General features: G+C 41.9%; 1 protein-coding gene across 10 annotated transcripts in view; it reads right to left on the reverse strand.

Annotated features, from left to right (window-relative positions):
* Positions 1-17,697, reverse strand: part of TPK1 (thiamin pyrophosphokinase 1) — a 337,147-nt gene that overhangs the window by 295,579 nt on the left and 23,871 nt on the right. Inside the window, exon 1 of one of the 10 annotated variants that reach the window (XM_032483565.1) lies at positions 12,651-12,816. The exons of the other annotated variants lie outside the window; for them this stretch is intronic. Coding sequence (XP_032339456.1) covers positions 12,651-12,783 — 133 coding nt within the window. The 5' untranslated portion in view covers positions 12,784-12,816. Of the gene's footprint in view, positions 1-12,650; positions 12,817-17,697 lie in introns of those variants that run through there. 10 annotated transcript variants of the gene reach the window in all.

Raw genomic sequence — 17,697 nt, forward strand, 5'->3', positions numbered from 1 at the left:
CTTTGGACATGAATAATCAATAATAGATCTTAAGAACTGTCAAGGCTCCTGGAAGTAACCTAGTATTGTTTTCTTTCCAATTCATCAAAATTTTAAGGACTTTTTCCAATTTCATTTATTGAGTAGGTAGGAGATGCACTTAGAAGTAATGTTCAAAGATAGGACAGACAGAGTGAAACGTAAGTTATTCTTTCCAGCCCCTACCAACAAGGTCCCCTCTCTGGAGTGAATAATTTTACTAAGTTCTTAGAATTCCTTTTGAATATTAAAAATGTGCATCTTTAGTATCTTTTCACTGGGGATATACATATAACAAAAAAATGCACTGGAACATTGTAATGACTTTATATTTATCTCAAGGGCACCCATGTTATCACTATTCAGTTTACAGCAGTATTTGGGGTTCAAGGAATCTGTCACCTCTTGTAATATTTTGGCTGCCCCAGAATCACAAGCACAATGCAAAAATTCCTTCTGCAGGATTTCTAGAAGATACTCACACTCTGGCTTAAACAAAGATCTCACTAAACTCATCAGTTCCCTCTTCCCCCAATTAATAGAGGGGGAAAAATCTCTTTTACACTATGAGAAACTACCTAGTGGTGATTTCTACTCATGGTTTCCACTTGATTACGTCCTCTAGAAAAGGTTACTGCTGAGTCACTGATTTCTAAGGAACACTGTGAAAGGTGTTCCTTAAAAAAAAAAAAAGCTCTTATGTACAAAGTGTGCAAACAAATTAAGGAAGTGAGGTAGCTTACGCTTTCAAAATAAACACTCATTACTGTTCCTCTTCAGGAGCAATTCAGATGAGCCAGATCCCTGCACATGTGCCCGAATGTCTCTGAGGGTGGGGCAGGGAGGGGGCGGTGTCGGGGCCGCAGAGCCAAAGGCGAAGAACCCACCCGGGGATGTCAGAGCTCAAACAGGGGAGGCACGATAATGCCTGCTGCTGTCATTAAGCTGTTGTGAGGATTAAATACGTGCAACCTTAGCACGTGTGTATCAGAGTTTGAAGACGGAGGGGAGTAGGGACGGGGGAGACTTACCTACCTGATTTATTTGTTCCTGCAGCTTCAGGGCCTTGAACATGAAGGCCGTATAATAAATGCTCAATCTTATTTTCAAATGTATAAACAGAAAACCCCTACTGAATATCACAGAATTACAGTAAGAGAGGGTAAAAGGAGTTAGCGGAGACCAAGAAGGCAGTGTGAGCGATAAAGAAGCCAGAAGATGGGGGCTCCTGGAAGCCAATGTGGAGGGCAGTTTGAATGCTTATCAGTAAGAGGAGCACTGGAAACTGGCTTTCTCAGGATTACTTCCTGGAACAACCCAGATACATAAACAATTAAAGGAGAATAGCATCCTCGAGTCAGGACTTCAGCAAACAGACGTGACTGCATTGACGGTAAAACAGAAGAACTCCAGACCACAAGCACAGGAGAAGCGAGAGGGGTCACTGCTGGAGACGGTTCTCCACGAGGGGCCTGCACCCCCGCCCATCCTGTGAGAGAAGCACTGACCGCCTTTGCCTTGGAGGATCTTTTCAAGGATCTCCGAGTGGTCAAAAGACTGGAGAGACAAAGTCCATCTCCCTCTGAAGCTAAGGGCAGGTGACCGTGTACCTTGGGGGGGGGGGGGCTCTTCCACACACTGCCGTCACTTCTACATCTGAAAGTTAGGTGGGAATTGTGTGTGAAAGGCTTGTACCTCCTGGTCCCATAAGTGCTGGGTGACTTCCAGGTGAGAAAGAGCAGCAGGTACAGAAGATCTGAGAGGTACTGAGAGCAGATCACCGCTGCCCGAATCAAGCTGTTGCTCCCGACTCTGTTCCAATGTGACTCTAACTGAACCTTCCACAGACTGATACCAACACCTTCTTTTCTCTCCCACCGGCCTCTGAGGCCCAAGACCATTTCACATTCAAGTGCAAAGCCTCCAGGCAAGACCCTGGGGAAACTAAACCCCTTGGACTCATTGCCACCAGCAGCGAATCAGGATCTAGTGGCCTCTGACATTCCAAGCTTTCACTACAGAAGAGATGCTGTTAGTGGCCAAGTCAGCAGCCTCACTCTCCAGTCCTGACTGTAGTCCCATCACACCTCTGCCTGCAGAGGTGGCCTGTCCACCCTCACCATACACAAGAGCCTTCTCCAGTTAAATTTCTTGGGATCATGCAGGCAGATCCACGCTGTGTCCCTCTGGCAGGCAAGGAGATCTTCGGTCCTCCATCACCAAATGAGGCCTTGATATCTTATTGGACTCTTTGGGTTCCAGAGACAGTAGGTGGCCCCTTGGATTTTCTCCCTGGCACTTAATATTAGCTCATCTACAAACCAGCACCCTCTGAGCTCAAAAAGGCTCTTCTGGAAATTATTTAACAAGCTGGGGCACACGCTCTCAGCCTTTGGGCCCCCAGCTCGAATCACCTCTGAGCTACACCTCTGTGCCTGATGACTTCACCCACCAGAGCATCAAGCAAGGGGGGCAGCCTCCAACCAGAGACCTGCCTGGGGGTTTTGGACTCATCATCTGGCCATGGTCACCAAGTACATCCCTTTTCAAAAGCAGCTTGCCACTGGGCTCTTGATGAAACTGACCCTCGAGGGCCTTGTGACTCTCTGGCCTGATTTTTCCACCGAGAGATGGATCAACTTGAACTCCACGACTGTCAAGGCAGGAAGGGCTCAATAACCTCCCCTTAAGGACAGAAAGTATACACTCAAGGACCAGCGAGCCTGTCCCAGGGACAGCTCAGCTTTTCATGAGAAAGAAGTAGTGGTTCTTCCGGGGTGAACTTTGCCCAGGCTGCCACCTGAGGCTAAGGCACTGGCTCACACAGCCGTCAGCTAAGCTGAAACCCAGTGGTCCCTGGACACTGCAGCTGTTGGGTCTCAGCACAACCAGGCAGAAGCTAAACTGGACACAGTCTTTGTTCAGGAGGCAAAATCCAAGCCACTCTCACAGCTCTGGCCAATACGGCTTTATCGTATCTTTACTGACCCTTGGACTATCACCAGGGAGGGGTCTAGCTCACGCTGGCCTCATCCTGCCACCCTGGAGTATGACTGATAATGCCCCTGGTTAAATTCCGTGTAAGATAAGTTGAACAGATGTGGTCCGAGCACGTCTATCCGGTTGTCTAGAATGGCTGCAAGCGTGATGTATTCTTGTGAAAACTCATCAGACACCAACACAGGATAGAAACAAAGCAGATAACAGCGAGAGGTCATACTCCACGGGCCTCTCGTGATTCTGCACGTCTTCCAAGTGAGGTGTCGATTAGCTTTGCTCTGGACTATCTTTTCAAGAAAATTTGGAAGACAGAGAGAGTGTCGCCTCTGGAGCAAAGTGCAGGCTTCCTTACTGTCCAGTATGACAAAGATAATCTCTCTTTCCACGGCATTTACTTCCCATTCTAAAAAACTGGAGACTCAGAAGCCCTGGGTTCCTCTCTGTATTTCAACCCACAGCATAAACAGCTGTCCCTGACCCTCTTATCATCCACTGGGAGGCGAGGTCCAGGGAAGCAGCCCTCTGGCTACTGCTGTGAGTAATGAACGGTCCTCATCTCTGACCTCGGGGTCTCGGGGCTTTCACCATCGCACGTGGACCTGCGCGGCAGACCTGGCAGCCTGCGAGCAGGGTAAAGTCGAAGGTGGCTCATAGTTCTTGACATTTACAGCATCAAAAAATAAATAAGTAAGTAAATGACCATGGTTTTAGGCGCAAGAATCAGTTGCATATAACCATTCATAGAAGTCCTAAAAAGTTGAGAAAATGTTAATAAACTTAACAAAGAATCCCCACTCCGCTCAGCCCTTCCCCCGCAAGCATCATCAGTACTTGGAGGTGCTCAACTTTAGTACCTGTATCATACCATTTGAACTTTACAAATTTCCAGTATTTTACTTTTGGCTGTGAAATGAACAACAGTACAATCATACAGGGCTGAGGAGCACTAGAAAACTGACGACAAAAGACTTATTTCCAAAAATTCTCAGAATTAATAAAAGCACTGATTGATATCTAAAATATTGTCTCTTGGGAATTTGTACATGTTTTAATATGAGTTTCTCGGAATTTACAACCCCAATTTATGCTATAAATAATATATCAGCAGAGGATAAATATCACAGAAGTCACATTTCTGAAATGCTTAAGAATACCATGGTTTATAGAAATAGTAAATATGTCAGAAGAATACATATTCAGGCTTATGGGTAGAAAACATATGTCTATGTCAACAAGACTCCAGAAAATGATAGCTGATTTTCTTTCCTTCCATAAGACAATATTAACTATCCCATAAAGCACAAGACACTTTTGTTCACATCATAAACCACCAAGTCAAAATACGTGCATATGAGTGTAGCCATGGAATGTGTCTCAGTAAATGCCACTTATCTTCATCATAAATTTCTAACAGCTCATTATAAACAAAACTCAGGAACAGGACTCAGAATTACATGACTTTAAAGACAGGTCATCGTTCATGACTGATAACTTCATAACTGAAGCAGGGGGCTACTGGATAGTAATGATTTTTATACTCCAAAAAAAAGTGCTGTTCACATCCTTTGAGAATTTTCCCAACACAAATGCAACAAAAACCACCTTGTTAAGTCCTACACATTGTATTATTTCACTTGTAAATATTTCAGAACCCATCTCTAAAAGGTAAGTTCTTTAAAAGATAGTACCACAATGACATCATCACATCCAAGAATCAATCACGGTTGCTTGATATCAATTACCCTGTGAGTCCAAATTTCCTCTTGTACGAAAAAAATTCTTTTCATACGTGGTTCATTCAAAGGAGAATTCAAACAAGGTCTGCACATACAACTCTAAAGTTTCTTTTAATCCGTGTTTCCATTTCACTTCCCTTTGGATGGCTTCCCCTAAAGGTGACAGTATTAGTAGGTGGGTCCTTTGGGAAGCCATTCGGTCTTGAGGGTGGGGCCCTCATTAATGGGATGAGTGACCTTATAAAAGAGCCCCGACAGAGTGTCCTCACCCCTTCCACCACGTGAGGACACAGTGAGAAGGCAATGAAGCAGGAAGGCGGACCTCACCAGAAGGCGACCATGCTGGCACCATGATCTTGGACTTTTCAGCTCCAGAAGCGTGAGAAGTAAATTTCTGTTATTTATAAGCCTGTAGTATTCTGTTACAGCACCTGAACAGACTAACATCTTTCCATTCATTCTGATCACAGTCTACACCCATTATTTTGTCAGGGGTTGAAGCTGTAATTCTGCTGCTGCTCTTAAACTCTACCACTTCTCATTAGGAGTTGAGGTTCTAATTCTGTCATTACTCTTTCATTTATTACCAGGAATACTTCTGTGAGGAGAAACCCCCATATCCCTTATTTGTTTACCCTGATGTGTAGTTTGTACAGGAATGGCAAGATAAACATTAGACTTTTTTCTTTCCTTTCCTACTGGTTTCATCAGAATTTCTTTTTCCTTTAAAGAAAGACCCTGCAGTAAGGAGCGACAATCAGACTGACAGCTGACTCTCAGCAGGAGCACTGGAAGCCAGATGATGACCGTGGACTAATATAAAGGGTCCACACCTCCGTATGCAACAAAATGAATAAAATAAGTATCATGAGTCACAATGATTAAAGGGATTTTCAAATGTGCAAACTCTCTCACAATTGTTTATACAACAATTATACAATGTATAACTGGGGGCTTTAAAAAGGTTAACTGAAATAGCCACCAATGGCAGTCTAAGCCTGAAGAAGGGATAGTATATTTCAAGTATTCTTAGATCCCAGAATCTGCTTAGGAGAAAGGTAAATATAATTATTAACTTAATACTTTAAGTCAAAGATACATGTTAGAAATTTTAAGAGAAGGACAAAAAGAAAACACACACGGGAATATAATTTCTCACAGAGTAAAGAGGAAGACAATGAAGTAAGAATTATAGGAAGTGGGGAGACAGCTCCAGTGGTGAAGCGCATGCTTATAAAAAAAAAGAAGTAAGAATTATAACAAAATACCTAAAGGAAAAAGAATAGTGGAGGTTTTAAGAAAAAAAAAAAATCCCACTTGACACCAAAAGCATCAAGAACATGAACAGGAAGAACTGGTCAATTGGACCTTGTCAACATTAAAAACTTTTGCTCTGCGAATGACACTGTTAAGCGAATGAAAAGACAAGCTACAATTGGGAGAAATATTTGAAAACCAAGCCCTCAAAAGGACTTGTAGCTAAAATACTGAAAGAACTCTCAAAATTGAATACAAAAATAATCCAATTAGAAAATGGGTAAAAAACAGGAACAGACATTTCACCAGAGGACAGACGAACAGCACACAAGCACCTGAATTCACCATTAGCTGTTAGGGAAATGCAAATTACAGCCACTGTGAGTTGTCATCACACACCTATCAGAATGTCTAGAATAAAAAAAGGCGACAGTATCAGAAGTGTGGGAGGGTGCGGGGAGCCTGGATCACTCACAGTGCTGCTAAGACCAGTCACTCTGGGAGATGTGAGGCATCCAGGGGTGGTGCGAGGAAGGGCTGTGCTCATGGAACAGTCTGCATCTTGAACAGGGTGGTGGTTACACAAAGGTACACCAGGGATAAAACCGTGCAGACAGACGCACACACGTGCACACACAAATGCGTGCATGTGAAACTGGGGAAATCTGAATAAGCTCCAACAAAAGTACTATCCATTTCCTAGCTTTGCTATTGGGTTAACATGTACTATATGAACGCAAGTGTTACCATCAGAGTAAAATGGGTAAGAGGTACTTGGGGACCTCCCTGAATACCTTCTTTGCAACTTCCTGTCAATCTCTGCTTATGTCAGAATTAGAAACTTAAAAAAAAAAAAAGAAACAGTCACACAAAAACTTTCTTACTTAAAAACAAACATTGGAGACCTGAATACAAATTTATCAGCAAACTCAGTCAAGAAACAAAGTAAGATCTTTAGTCCAAAGACAGACTGGATTGTCAAACTGGATATAAAATTAAAACCCAGCTAAGCTATACGCTGTTTGCAAGAGAGGTATCAAAATATTAAGGATCAAAGAGTTTCAAAGTATAAAATTAGAAAAATATATTAAGTAGGAAAATATTAGCCAAAAGATAGCTAATGCTATCAGACCTTACAACTAGCCTGTTAAAGTTACTCATTTCAGGATATACTTTGGTACCATCACTCAAAAAAAAAAAAAAAAAAAAAAAAGATTGGAGAAATATATGCAAATATTGGTGAAGTTTCTGTAACCCTTACAAATGCCCACCAGGGTTTGGGACCAAAAGTATGTACTCCACTGCTGACTGACTGACTGATGGGAAGGACTTCCAGAACTTCCAAACACTGTGAACCTCCATGTAACAGCTTTGTCGGGTCTGCTAACTGAAATATTTATCACCAGCCTCCACCAGAGCTCAAAGTGTACAAGCGAAAAGTTCGATACTAGTGCATCTTTCATCCTCAAAAATATACAAGTAGGGAGTCAATACTTTATTCTCATTTAAACAAATGAAGGAGAATATATTTGACACTCAAAAAAATATAAAATACCTTACACCGAAATCCAAAATCTTATCTAAAACTTGATACTGCCTTTCTAAGAGTTAATTTTTTTCTAGCTGAGGTAGGTCTAGCCAAGAAGCAGTTAAATACTATATCACTGTTATTCTACTCCAGTTTAACTTTCACTCAATATTCCTAATAGTCATTAAATCAGATAATAATTAAAATTTTATTTTATTATTCATTTCCATGAAATACTAAAATGCCACTCCCCCAAATTCTTATTTTAATACTTTGTCATATTAAACAATGATACAATATTCAGGATACCATTTTAAAGCAAGTTTTGCAGGCGATTATATTCACTTTGTAAGTATACATTATCTTGATTCAAGTATTCACCAATTTTCTTTTACTAACAAAATTCACTTACAAATAACTACAAAACACAAAATTCAACACTTTAAATTTTAGATCCTTGTCAAGAATAGAATTATAGTCTTTAAAAGGCAGTTGTAAAAAAAGATAACTAAATATTATTTTAAGAAGAACAGTGTCCAGGAAATTCTATGTAACCAACATAGGATATATAAAAATATTGGTTTAAAAAAACCTCAAAAATTGAAGCCTGCTTGGTGGTGAACAGCATTTCCTGAACTGGCCACATATCCCCCCACAAAATAAAATGCCTAAAGTGATTAAATGTTCTGGCCCTTGAAAATACAATTATGTGCTAACTACTGTGAAATCAATCAATTGGTTAAACTGGTAAAGCACAGTCATTCTGTAACGACTTACATGTAGACATGCAGTCTCTTCTCCAATCCTATCTGTCCACTGACAACTCATCGCATCATTTCATAATCACAAGAGAATGAGAAGCTAAATATGAGTAGTCTTATTATGGATTCTGAAAGGGGGAGGACAGACTAAATTTGGTTCTCATAAATCTGCAACTTTCTATCACCTCTACTCCATCCTTCAAAGGCAGAAACCTTGCCTTGGCTTCCTTTCTATCTCCCCAATACAGGATTCTGCACTCAGCATGCGATCAATAAACGCTTTTTAACAAAAATGGCTTAGAACCAGGCCCAGTGTCCCACCGGCTACACCGCTTTCGTAAAAGATTTCCATTAGCTCCCACATTATGGCCCCATGGTTCACTGAAACTCAATTACAACCAACTGTTTTACAAAAACGTCTCATTTTAACAAGCAGGTCTCTCCTAGTCTCAGTAAAACAGAGCATTTTGTGCACTGTGTAGTTTGAATCCTCTGGTACTTGTGAATTTTTCTAGAGTGCCAAGATAGTCAAGAAGTTTTACACTAAATGAACACGCCCCCAGAAATGTCATGTTTTCTCAGAATACGTATAAATGCTTTGAGGTTTTTAAAAACTAATCACCAGTTTAGAAGAGATTTCCAGTTTATGGTAAATCTATAGACAGTAAGCCTTTTTTTTTTTTTTTGGCCTCATCTCCAAAGCAAGAGAGTTCATGAGATATTTTAACCATGATACAGAGAATCATATTCGTGCTTCAGTTTTACTTTGTTCAGCCAGTTCTTGGAATTTGGCTTATTTGACTGCAGACCCAGGAAGAAGCATCCAAGAAGTCTGTCACATGGCCCTCTCCCACACAATCAGGAAGAGGCGCCCAGGCAACTCAGAAGAAAGATGCTATCACAGCAGGCTGGGTGTGGTCCAACCTTACCACATGCTGCAGAGAAGCTGGAGGGACTGACAGGAAGAAATCTGACCTGAAAGAGCCCACCTACTTCCACCTGGGAAGGTTTTACAAGCTCATTCTGCTGCAGTAGGGAAGAGGACAGGTGTGGATCATCGCTGCTTATAGCCGGCATTCACTGAGCCTTTACAGTTCTGAGTGTTTTGTTTACACTCACCCGGCGCGATGTGTAAGTACTCTGCACATTTACTGTTTTTAAGACGAAAAAGCTCAAGTGGTTAGCTCCTGTGGCCAAAATCATACAAGGAGCAGCGGGGCATCTGGCCCCAGCGTTTTCCCACTGTTAAGCAGAGCACTATATACACTCTGTACGTTTCGGGACTGAATATTTGGGAAGATACTGATGGAAAACCTTTTTTTCCCCAACTTTTATAACAGCAAAGTTAGAGAGCTCGGGGGCAATTTAAATACATCTGAATTATACATGGAGATTAAATGACTTGGAGAGTGACTGAAGTAACAATCTCAAACCAAATTAAAAAAAAAAAAACACCTCTAGAAGTCTCTGATGTGCTTCTCAGGGACAGAGGAAATGACCAAATGTGAACTGAGCAGGACACAGGTCCACACAAGGTCTGCACTCTCTCTGATACCCTTTTAGAACATAGCACCTCTCTGTGCTCAAACCACCCTCCCCATTCTCACTCACATCTTGTAACCTTACGGCCTTCTTCAGTGATAACACTCAATCAGTCAGAAAGCTGGCACAAATTCACACAAACACATCCACTCACTCCCAGCATCTCCATCCTCAAATACACCGCTCACCTTTGGATGTAAATAACCGTTCATGCTCTCAACACCTCGTCATCCCCCTGGGCCCGAGATCCCACTCCGTCTTGTACCAGATCACAGCACCAGACCCCATCGTTTCTGGGGTCCTTCCCTCTACTCTCCTGCATAATTATTGCCCTTCTGCTGGAACATTCCTATCAGCATCTATAATGCTATTAACTCTCCATGCTCTACAACACACACACATACCCCCCAAGTATTCCTCAGCCTGCCTCTCAATTTCTCTGCTGTTACAGAGAAATGGCTCCAAAAAAACAAACAAAAGAACTTGAGAACTCTATTCTCATTTTCCCCCTCAATCCCTAACACCCCACCCTCCTTAAACCCACTACAATCAGGCTTTCACCTCCACCACGCCCCCGTGGAAACGCTCATGTCGCAGTCGGCAGCGACTCTGCTTTGCTCAGTCCAGAGCCCGTTCAGAGCTGCCGGGCTCAGCCCTTGGTCCCGGCCGCCCTCTATCTGCGCTCACTCCTCCGATGGTCTCCTCTAGTCGCATGCGTTCATTACTGCCCACGTGCTGTGATCCCCAAATGCATCTCCCCAGCCCTAGTCCGTTCTCTTCGTTGGACTCCAAAGCTGTATCTCCGTATGTATACATGATGGACATCTCAAACTTAACAGGTACAAAAAAACCTGATCTCACCCAAACTTCTCCTTAAAGGCAACTCTATCTTTCCAGTTGTTCAGGAAAGAAACCTCAAGGGTCACCTTCAACTTCTCCCTTCCTCTTACATCCCCATCAATCTGTCAGCAAATCTAGCCACGGCTACTTTCAAAACACACCCAGATCCCTACAGCCTCGCCCCACCGTCACTGCTCCTAGCTGACCCATCCTGCCATCCTCTCCCGTCCAGATGGCCGCAGCATCCTGCTTCCTGGCTCCCCACGTCCACCCTCATCTCCCAAATCCACTAGCAACAAAGCACTTCTGGTTTGTGACTCTGGGGCTGAATCAGACCAGTTCACTCTTCTGCTCACATCCCCCTGTTCCACTCAGAAAAACCCAAATCCCCCCGGGCCCGGTGCCTCCCACTGCAACTATCACAGCTCCTTCCTGTCCTGCCCGGGCCACACCGGGCCCTCCCTGCCCTGCTGCTCTCTGAACAGCCTAACTCCTGCCACCGGGGTCTTTCACTGGCTGTTTCTCTGCCTGTAACACTGTTTCCACAGATGTCTTCCCAGCTTAGTCCCTCACTTCCTTCAAGTTGCTCCCGTGGCCTAACAGAGCCACCTGTGTGTGAAGGAATTTAACCTGCCAGAAGGGGGGTCCTTGCCCTCAGCTTCTGGGAGGTCATCACCAAGCCCTGGGGTTACATAGCCTGATAAGAGCATCTGTTTGCCTGGGGACCCTGGGTCAGGTGGGAGAGTGTAACAGTGTGATTTGGGGTGGGGCTGTGGGTCAGCTTGACCCCTCGGTGGGGCAAGAGACTGAGATACACCACCTGGTCAGACAACCATGTCTACAGGACAGTCCCAACAAAAACTCTGCACACCAAGCCTTGGGTAAGCTTCCCTGGTGACAGTACTCTGTCTACTGTCATACGTGGCTGCCAAAAACATCACACATCAATGCCAAGAGTGCTGTTCACAGGGGGAGGACTACTGGACACTCTGCCTTTGGAACTTTCTGGGCTCTGCCCTGTGCACCACTTCCCGTGGCTGCTGCTTTTAATCTGGATCTTTTCCCTGCAATAAACGATGAGCACAGAGCTTTCATGAGTTCTGTGTGGGCTTCTAGCGAGCTCCTGAAGCACTGGGTGCTGAGGACCCCCAAACTTGGACTAGTGTGAGACATGAAGGCAGCCTTGTGCACTAGACCCCCTCCTAACTCTGCCCCACCCTGTCTCCCAGTCACACATACTTCCAATCGGACTCCTTTTTTTCCCCCACCACATTCCCCACCTTCAAACCTATTACTGTATTTCTATATTGTAATTGCTTAGTTTCCTCCAGCTGAACAGAAACGCTAGAAGGACCAGTGCGCCTCCCAGGCCTGGTGCAGAGCAGACATTTAGTGTTTAACCGCTGAGTGAACTCTGGCAACTCTGGTCAGGCAATTGCTTTAACCAAGGCCAAGGGAACAATTTTAGCTTGCCTGCTTATAAACAGTTTGGTTATCAGTCTTAAAAAACAAAAACAAAACAACACACATACACACACACACTGTGGCCAAAAAGAAAAACCTTCAACATAGGCTTGTTCCCACCATTAGTTCCTAATCAGGAACAAGCCGATCATCCCCTTTAACGTAAACTCAACCCTCCTGACACCGTCAGGCATGGTACTCTCCCCATTAACTCAAACAGGTAAACTTCGCAGTTACACAGCAACTGTCCTCTCAACATGAAAAACACAGATTAATGACCAGTGTCCAAGATACAAGCCATTTAATTAGCATGCCATTTCATGTTTTTTTCTTTTTCCTGTTTTATCTTTTATTTTTTTTAATGAAGGACAGTTGATTTACCACATTGTGTGAGTTTCTGGTGGACAGCATAATGCCAACTGCATTGTGACAGCAACACTACGATTATTCTATTTCAGGTGCCCACTACGACCAACAATGCTGAAAGCTGGGACTATGCCTTACCTTGTTCTCTGGTACACAGCACAGCACCCGGCCCACAGTCAGGGTTCCACACCAGCTGCTGCGTTTTGTATCCACCCATGACTAAAGCGGGTGGTGAAGGGTGATCCTGGCAGAGACCCTGTGGAGTTCCCATTGTAATACAGTCTCATCTTTATCTCGCTAGCTCTTCTAAACAGCCCTGATCTCTCTGCTGTTGAAATAAAGCAGACAGGCATGCGTCTATGCAGAAAAAGAGAGGACAGGAGGACAGTCAGATCAAAGGGTTTTCTATAGATTAATCAGACCTTCAAATAAGAGCTCAATCTTTCAAAAACATTCAAGCTAAGACTCAAAGTCTGAAAATCTTAGAACAACAAAATATTATCAAAAATAGTTGTATTTACAGTCGCAACTACAGGCTAGCATGACCTTAATGCCGGCACCAGTTCTGCTTTGGGGCTGAGAACGGTGCTTCCATCCCATCCATCTGCCAAATAGTCCAGGACGAAACTCTTACAGCAATTTTCAATTTTTTTTTTTTTTTTTGACTTGTTACTTTACTTCCCTACCCTGGGTCAGAAAGGCCTGGATGCCTGCTCATTCTTGTAACCCTCAAGAGCAGCACAGTACCTGGCACAAATTAAGAGTTTAAAAAAAAAAAAAGTGCTTGTTCAGACTGAATACTACATGGAGCATGGGAAGAATCAGAAACAGACGTTTGATCAGCATTCTAGTATCACTAGAAAAGATATCCATTAATGTTTTCTTTTAAGGCTACACGAAGATTCCTTGAAATGGAACATTTTTACCAGGTACCTTCAGAAAATTCAGTAATTTTTAATGTTTTGGTAAATACATTAGCCTGGTGTAGAAATACTAAAAAGTCAGCGAGGGATCTAATCTTCGCTGAACGTTGCATAGGTGGTCTCCCCAGCTACGCTATAGAAACAACCGGATGACTCAGGTGCTGCCTGCATGGTGCACTCGATGTGTGAAAGTTGGCCGGCTAAATACTTTTCTGGTTATTAGAAATCAAATTAAAAAAAAAAATTAATAGTGGATATGAATTCAAAAATTAAAGGGCACTTAAAAGAAATGTAAGAGATTGTAAAAAGAAAGGCAAACTTTCTCTAGTTTGGAGCAAACATTAGTTGGCTGAGCAGGTCCTTAATGGGTACCTAAAGTAATTGGTATATTTAAAATAGGGGCAGTTTGTTCTTGCTGATAAAGCAGACAGCTGCTCTGAATTATACTTCATGCTGTTTTCAGAAACAGCTCATTTCCTGTTGCCAGGACTAAAGCTACCTGCAACTATACACCTTAACTTCATCACCTTGTATCATTCAAGAAAGGCATCTAATTCCTTGCTCACAGTTAGTGTGGACATGTCCACAAACATCCTCCCTGCTTCAGAATACGCCTGGCTAGGGTACACTTGGCTCTCCATATCTGTGAGTTTTGCATCTGTGGATGTGGCCAAGCACAGATGGAAAATATTTGGGGTGGGGGGGAAATCCAGCAAGTTCCAGAAAGCAAAACTTGAACTTGCAATGAACCGACAACTATTTACATCGTATTTACATTGTATTTACAACTATTTACATAAAATTCACATTGAATTAGACATTATATGTAATCTATAGAGATGACTTAAAGTATACAGGAGGATGTACATGGGTTAGATGCAAATACTACACCATTTTATATAAGGGACTTGAGCACGCACTGATTTTAGTATCCATACGAAGTCCTGTTAACCATTTCCTCACAGATACCGAGTGGTGGCTTAATTTTATGACATTCCTTATAAAAACACTAAACAATACAGAACTTTAAAAAAAAAAATGCTACTCTCCCTTAATTTTAAGTTTTCTTAAGCAAATATATTTTTCATTGTCCACATTTTTACAGGGCATAATATATATATCTAAGTAAAGAGGGAAAAAACACATAGTTGTACCAATCTTTTTGATTGTGTTGGGGAGGAAAATTTTTTCCTCTACCCTTCTAGGTTCTCTTGGCTGGTCTATTAATTAAATTGACAGAACACAGATTAATAGGGGAAAAACAAATTTAATTACATATGTATGGAATCCCGTAAGAGTATGAGATCCAAGGGCAAGTAGGAAGTTGAGGCTTTTATATGCCATCCTGAATGGGATAGGGGCCTGGGGCTTCAAAGGGGAGGAGGGCAATTCACAGGACAATAAGAACAGATGTTTGGTAATTAGATGTTTGCCCTGCTATACAGATAGGTCATTCAGATAAAGTTATTTCCGGTAACAGCTCTCTCTCTGAGCCAGAACCTCTACCTAAATTCTTTAAGGTAGTTAAGGGTGGGTAGTTTTCTGTTGAGAATTCTGGGTCTTGACTGCCTTCAGCTCAAAATAATCTACATGCCAAAGTGCCATATTTTGGGGTCATGTATTCTGTTCCCCTTAAATTGCAAAATCCAATTTACATTTTTATCTCCAACCTATACCAATCAACATTATGCAAATTTTAACATAATTGAATGCAACATAAAAGCTCCATTCTCTAATGTCCTTTTTTCCCTAAATTACTATGAAAGATTCATTTTTCAAGAATAAGATTATTTCAGAATTTAAAAACAAAGAATAAGATTATTCCATTTTAACTTAAAGGAAGATATTTCTAAAGAAATCCCCAAAACATATATATCTTTAGACACCAAATGTCAGTAATCCCAATTTAATACCATCAAATTCAAAACACGGATAAATTCATGGATTCTATTTCCTCAACAAGTGGAGTGAGTTCATGCTTCTGGAGCTGTTTGTTAATAAACAAGCAATTACATTTATGCAAGGTTCTTTCTAAAGTGAAATTTTATAGTAATGAAAACTCTGACTATAAAAGAAAAATGGTAAGCTAGTATCTCCTCTTATGGTTATGACATTCTATTAAAATAATTTATTCCCCCTGCAATTTAAGTTTCATTTCTGTGTGCCTTTAGTTAAGTGTGTAACTAAATTTAAAATGAGTTCCACACAAATATATATAACTATCACTGGAAGTCCAAATAAAAATTATTTTCATAGCAAATATGCACCCTGCAGTAGCAAAGGAAATGTACTTACTTTTGCCTGTATACTATCCTCAAGTTTCATATTATAAAAGACTTTATTTTGAATCCCGAAGTTACTGAAAACTCCTGCCCTACGTCCTACTTCTATTAAGTCTTTTCCTTTGATAATTTATCTCTGCATTCAATTTCAGAGACTGTGATGGCACTGTTTTAGTATTATACTGCAAAGAAGTTGTCACTTTTCACATTTCTTACTGTTCTTTGTGAGGCTTAACTCAAAAAGTTTCAGTGATAAATGCCCTGATAGTCTTCTCTATCTGTAATTACATTAAATGAAAAGCCCACTTTATTTTCACTAAAAAATACTTCCTTCAACATGTTAGCTACTTCCTACTATTCAGAGCAGAAGCCTGACCGAATTCAAGTCTGAATTCCTTAGTTAGCACCCCTTCTCTATAAGATACCTGATCACACTTGCTCCTACTGCCCGTTCATCAGAGGAAACAAATCTGATTGCTTCATCACCCACAGTTAAGCTCTCCAGAATCCCCAGGAGCTACCTGGGACCAGAAACAAGCAAGCACCCTGAAGAGGCGGGCCAGGACCACAGGCTCCTGTGCTGAAAGCGAACATCTAATCCAACCACCCACCCAGTGCAACACGATTTCTCCCAAGAAGAGGCCATAAGAACAATTATTGAACATCTAAAGAATGGTCAAGAGACTTGTCAAAGTGGAGAGTCCCAACAGAGGAGTATCCTTCCTCCAAGGATAAAAACGTGCCGGGCAGAATCGAGAGGAAACAAAGGCCAAGTCTGAATTCAGACGACCCTTTCCTTCTGAAGCCTACATTATACCACCCAGAGCCTACCCCAGAACTATCGTCAGAATTAACCAGAACAGACATGCAGCTATCTGACCACGGGTAAACGGAACCAGAGCTACCTTTACAGTATTCACACCTCAAGATCATTATTTCTCCCTCAAGCAACAGTCTCATCGGTTAACCGCAGCTCTGTCAAATTAGCCTTAAACAGAGGAATGTTTAGGGACAGAAGGAAAAGGGAATTTGAAGGTTACAACTTCAGAAGAAACTCCATTCCACCATTCTTTTGGAGAGCAGAATCTTGCCAGAGACCTTTAATTTTGGAGTAATCCAGCTTCTTCTGTCATCCCTTAGAAACTTTACCTGGGGACTTGCAATAAAAATATAATAAACTTTAAAATCTTGGCATGTGCAAATTATCAGATCAGCTCCCAATTTCAAGCTTGCATAACGACTGAACGCACCTGCAATTACGTGTGTAGGATCATAACAGTTACAGCCCACAAGGATTATTTGCATCATTCTACCACTAGTTTGACAGTGTTGCCATTAAAAATGGAGACGAATTACTTTTCAACCTTCAATGAAAATTTTGCCTGCTATCACTATGCAGGATTCTGACATTATGGGAAAGAATAGCTCTTTGGAAAAATTAGTTCTTATTTTAAAAGCTAAAGTCAAGATCCTGAACAAAGATAAAAGAAATTAAAGTAATTTTCAAAGAAAAAGCTGTCAATATCTTCCAAGCGTCTTCAAGAACTTTCCGATTCCAGTTTCACATTATAATTAGCTCTCACAATTCAAAGTTACAATTCCTCATGCACAATGACTGGGAGAGGGGAAAAAAACTAAAATAGTATAATGCAGCCTATGATTTATTGAGCAAGAAGAACTTTAATAGCAAAAAAATGAGGCCCCAAGAAGGAAAATGAGTTGGAACACAACACGAGCGATATTAACATGCCAAGAGGATTTGGGGCCCACATGTGTACAAGCCACCACTTTCAGGGCTGTACTTCCCAGCCAGGGGTGTTTCCACCACTGTCATCCGCCCTGCCCCCACTGCCACCTCCAGAGTCCTGACCACTTGGAACAGTATCTGATTACCAGGAGTATTACAATGCTGCTTCATTATACATTAAATGAGTTTTTATGGGCTAGTCTAAGACCTTAACCAACACTGCCATTTCACTT

This window comes from Camelus ferus, chromosome 7 (assembly GCF_009834535.1).
Source record: "Camelus ferus isolate YT-003-E chromosome 7, BCGSAC_Cfer_1.0, whole genome shotgun sequence".
Taxonomy (NCBI): Eukaryota; Metazoa; Chordata; class Mammalia; order Artiodactyla; family Camelidae; genus Camelus; species Camelus ferus.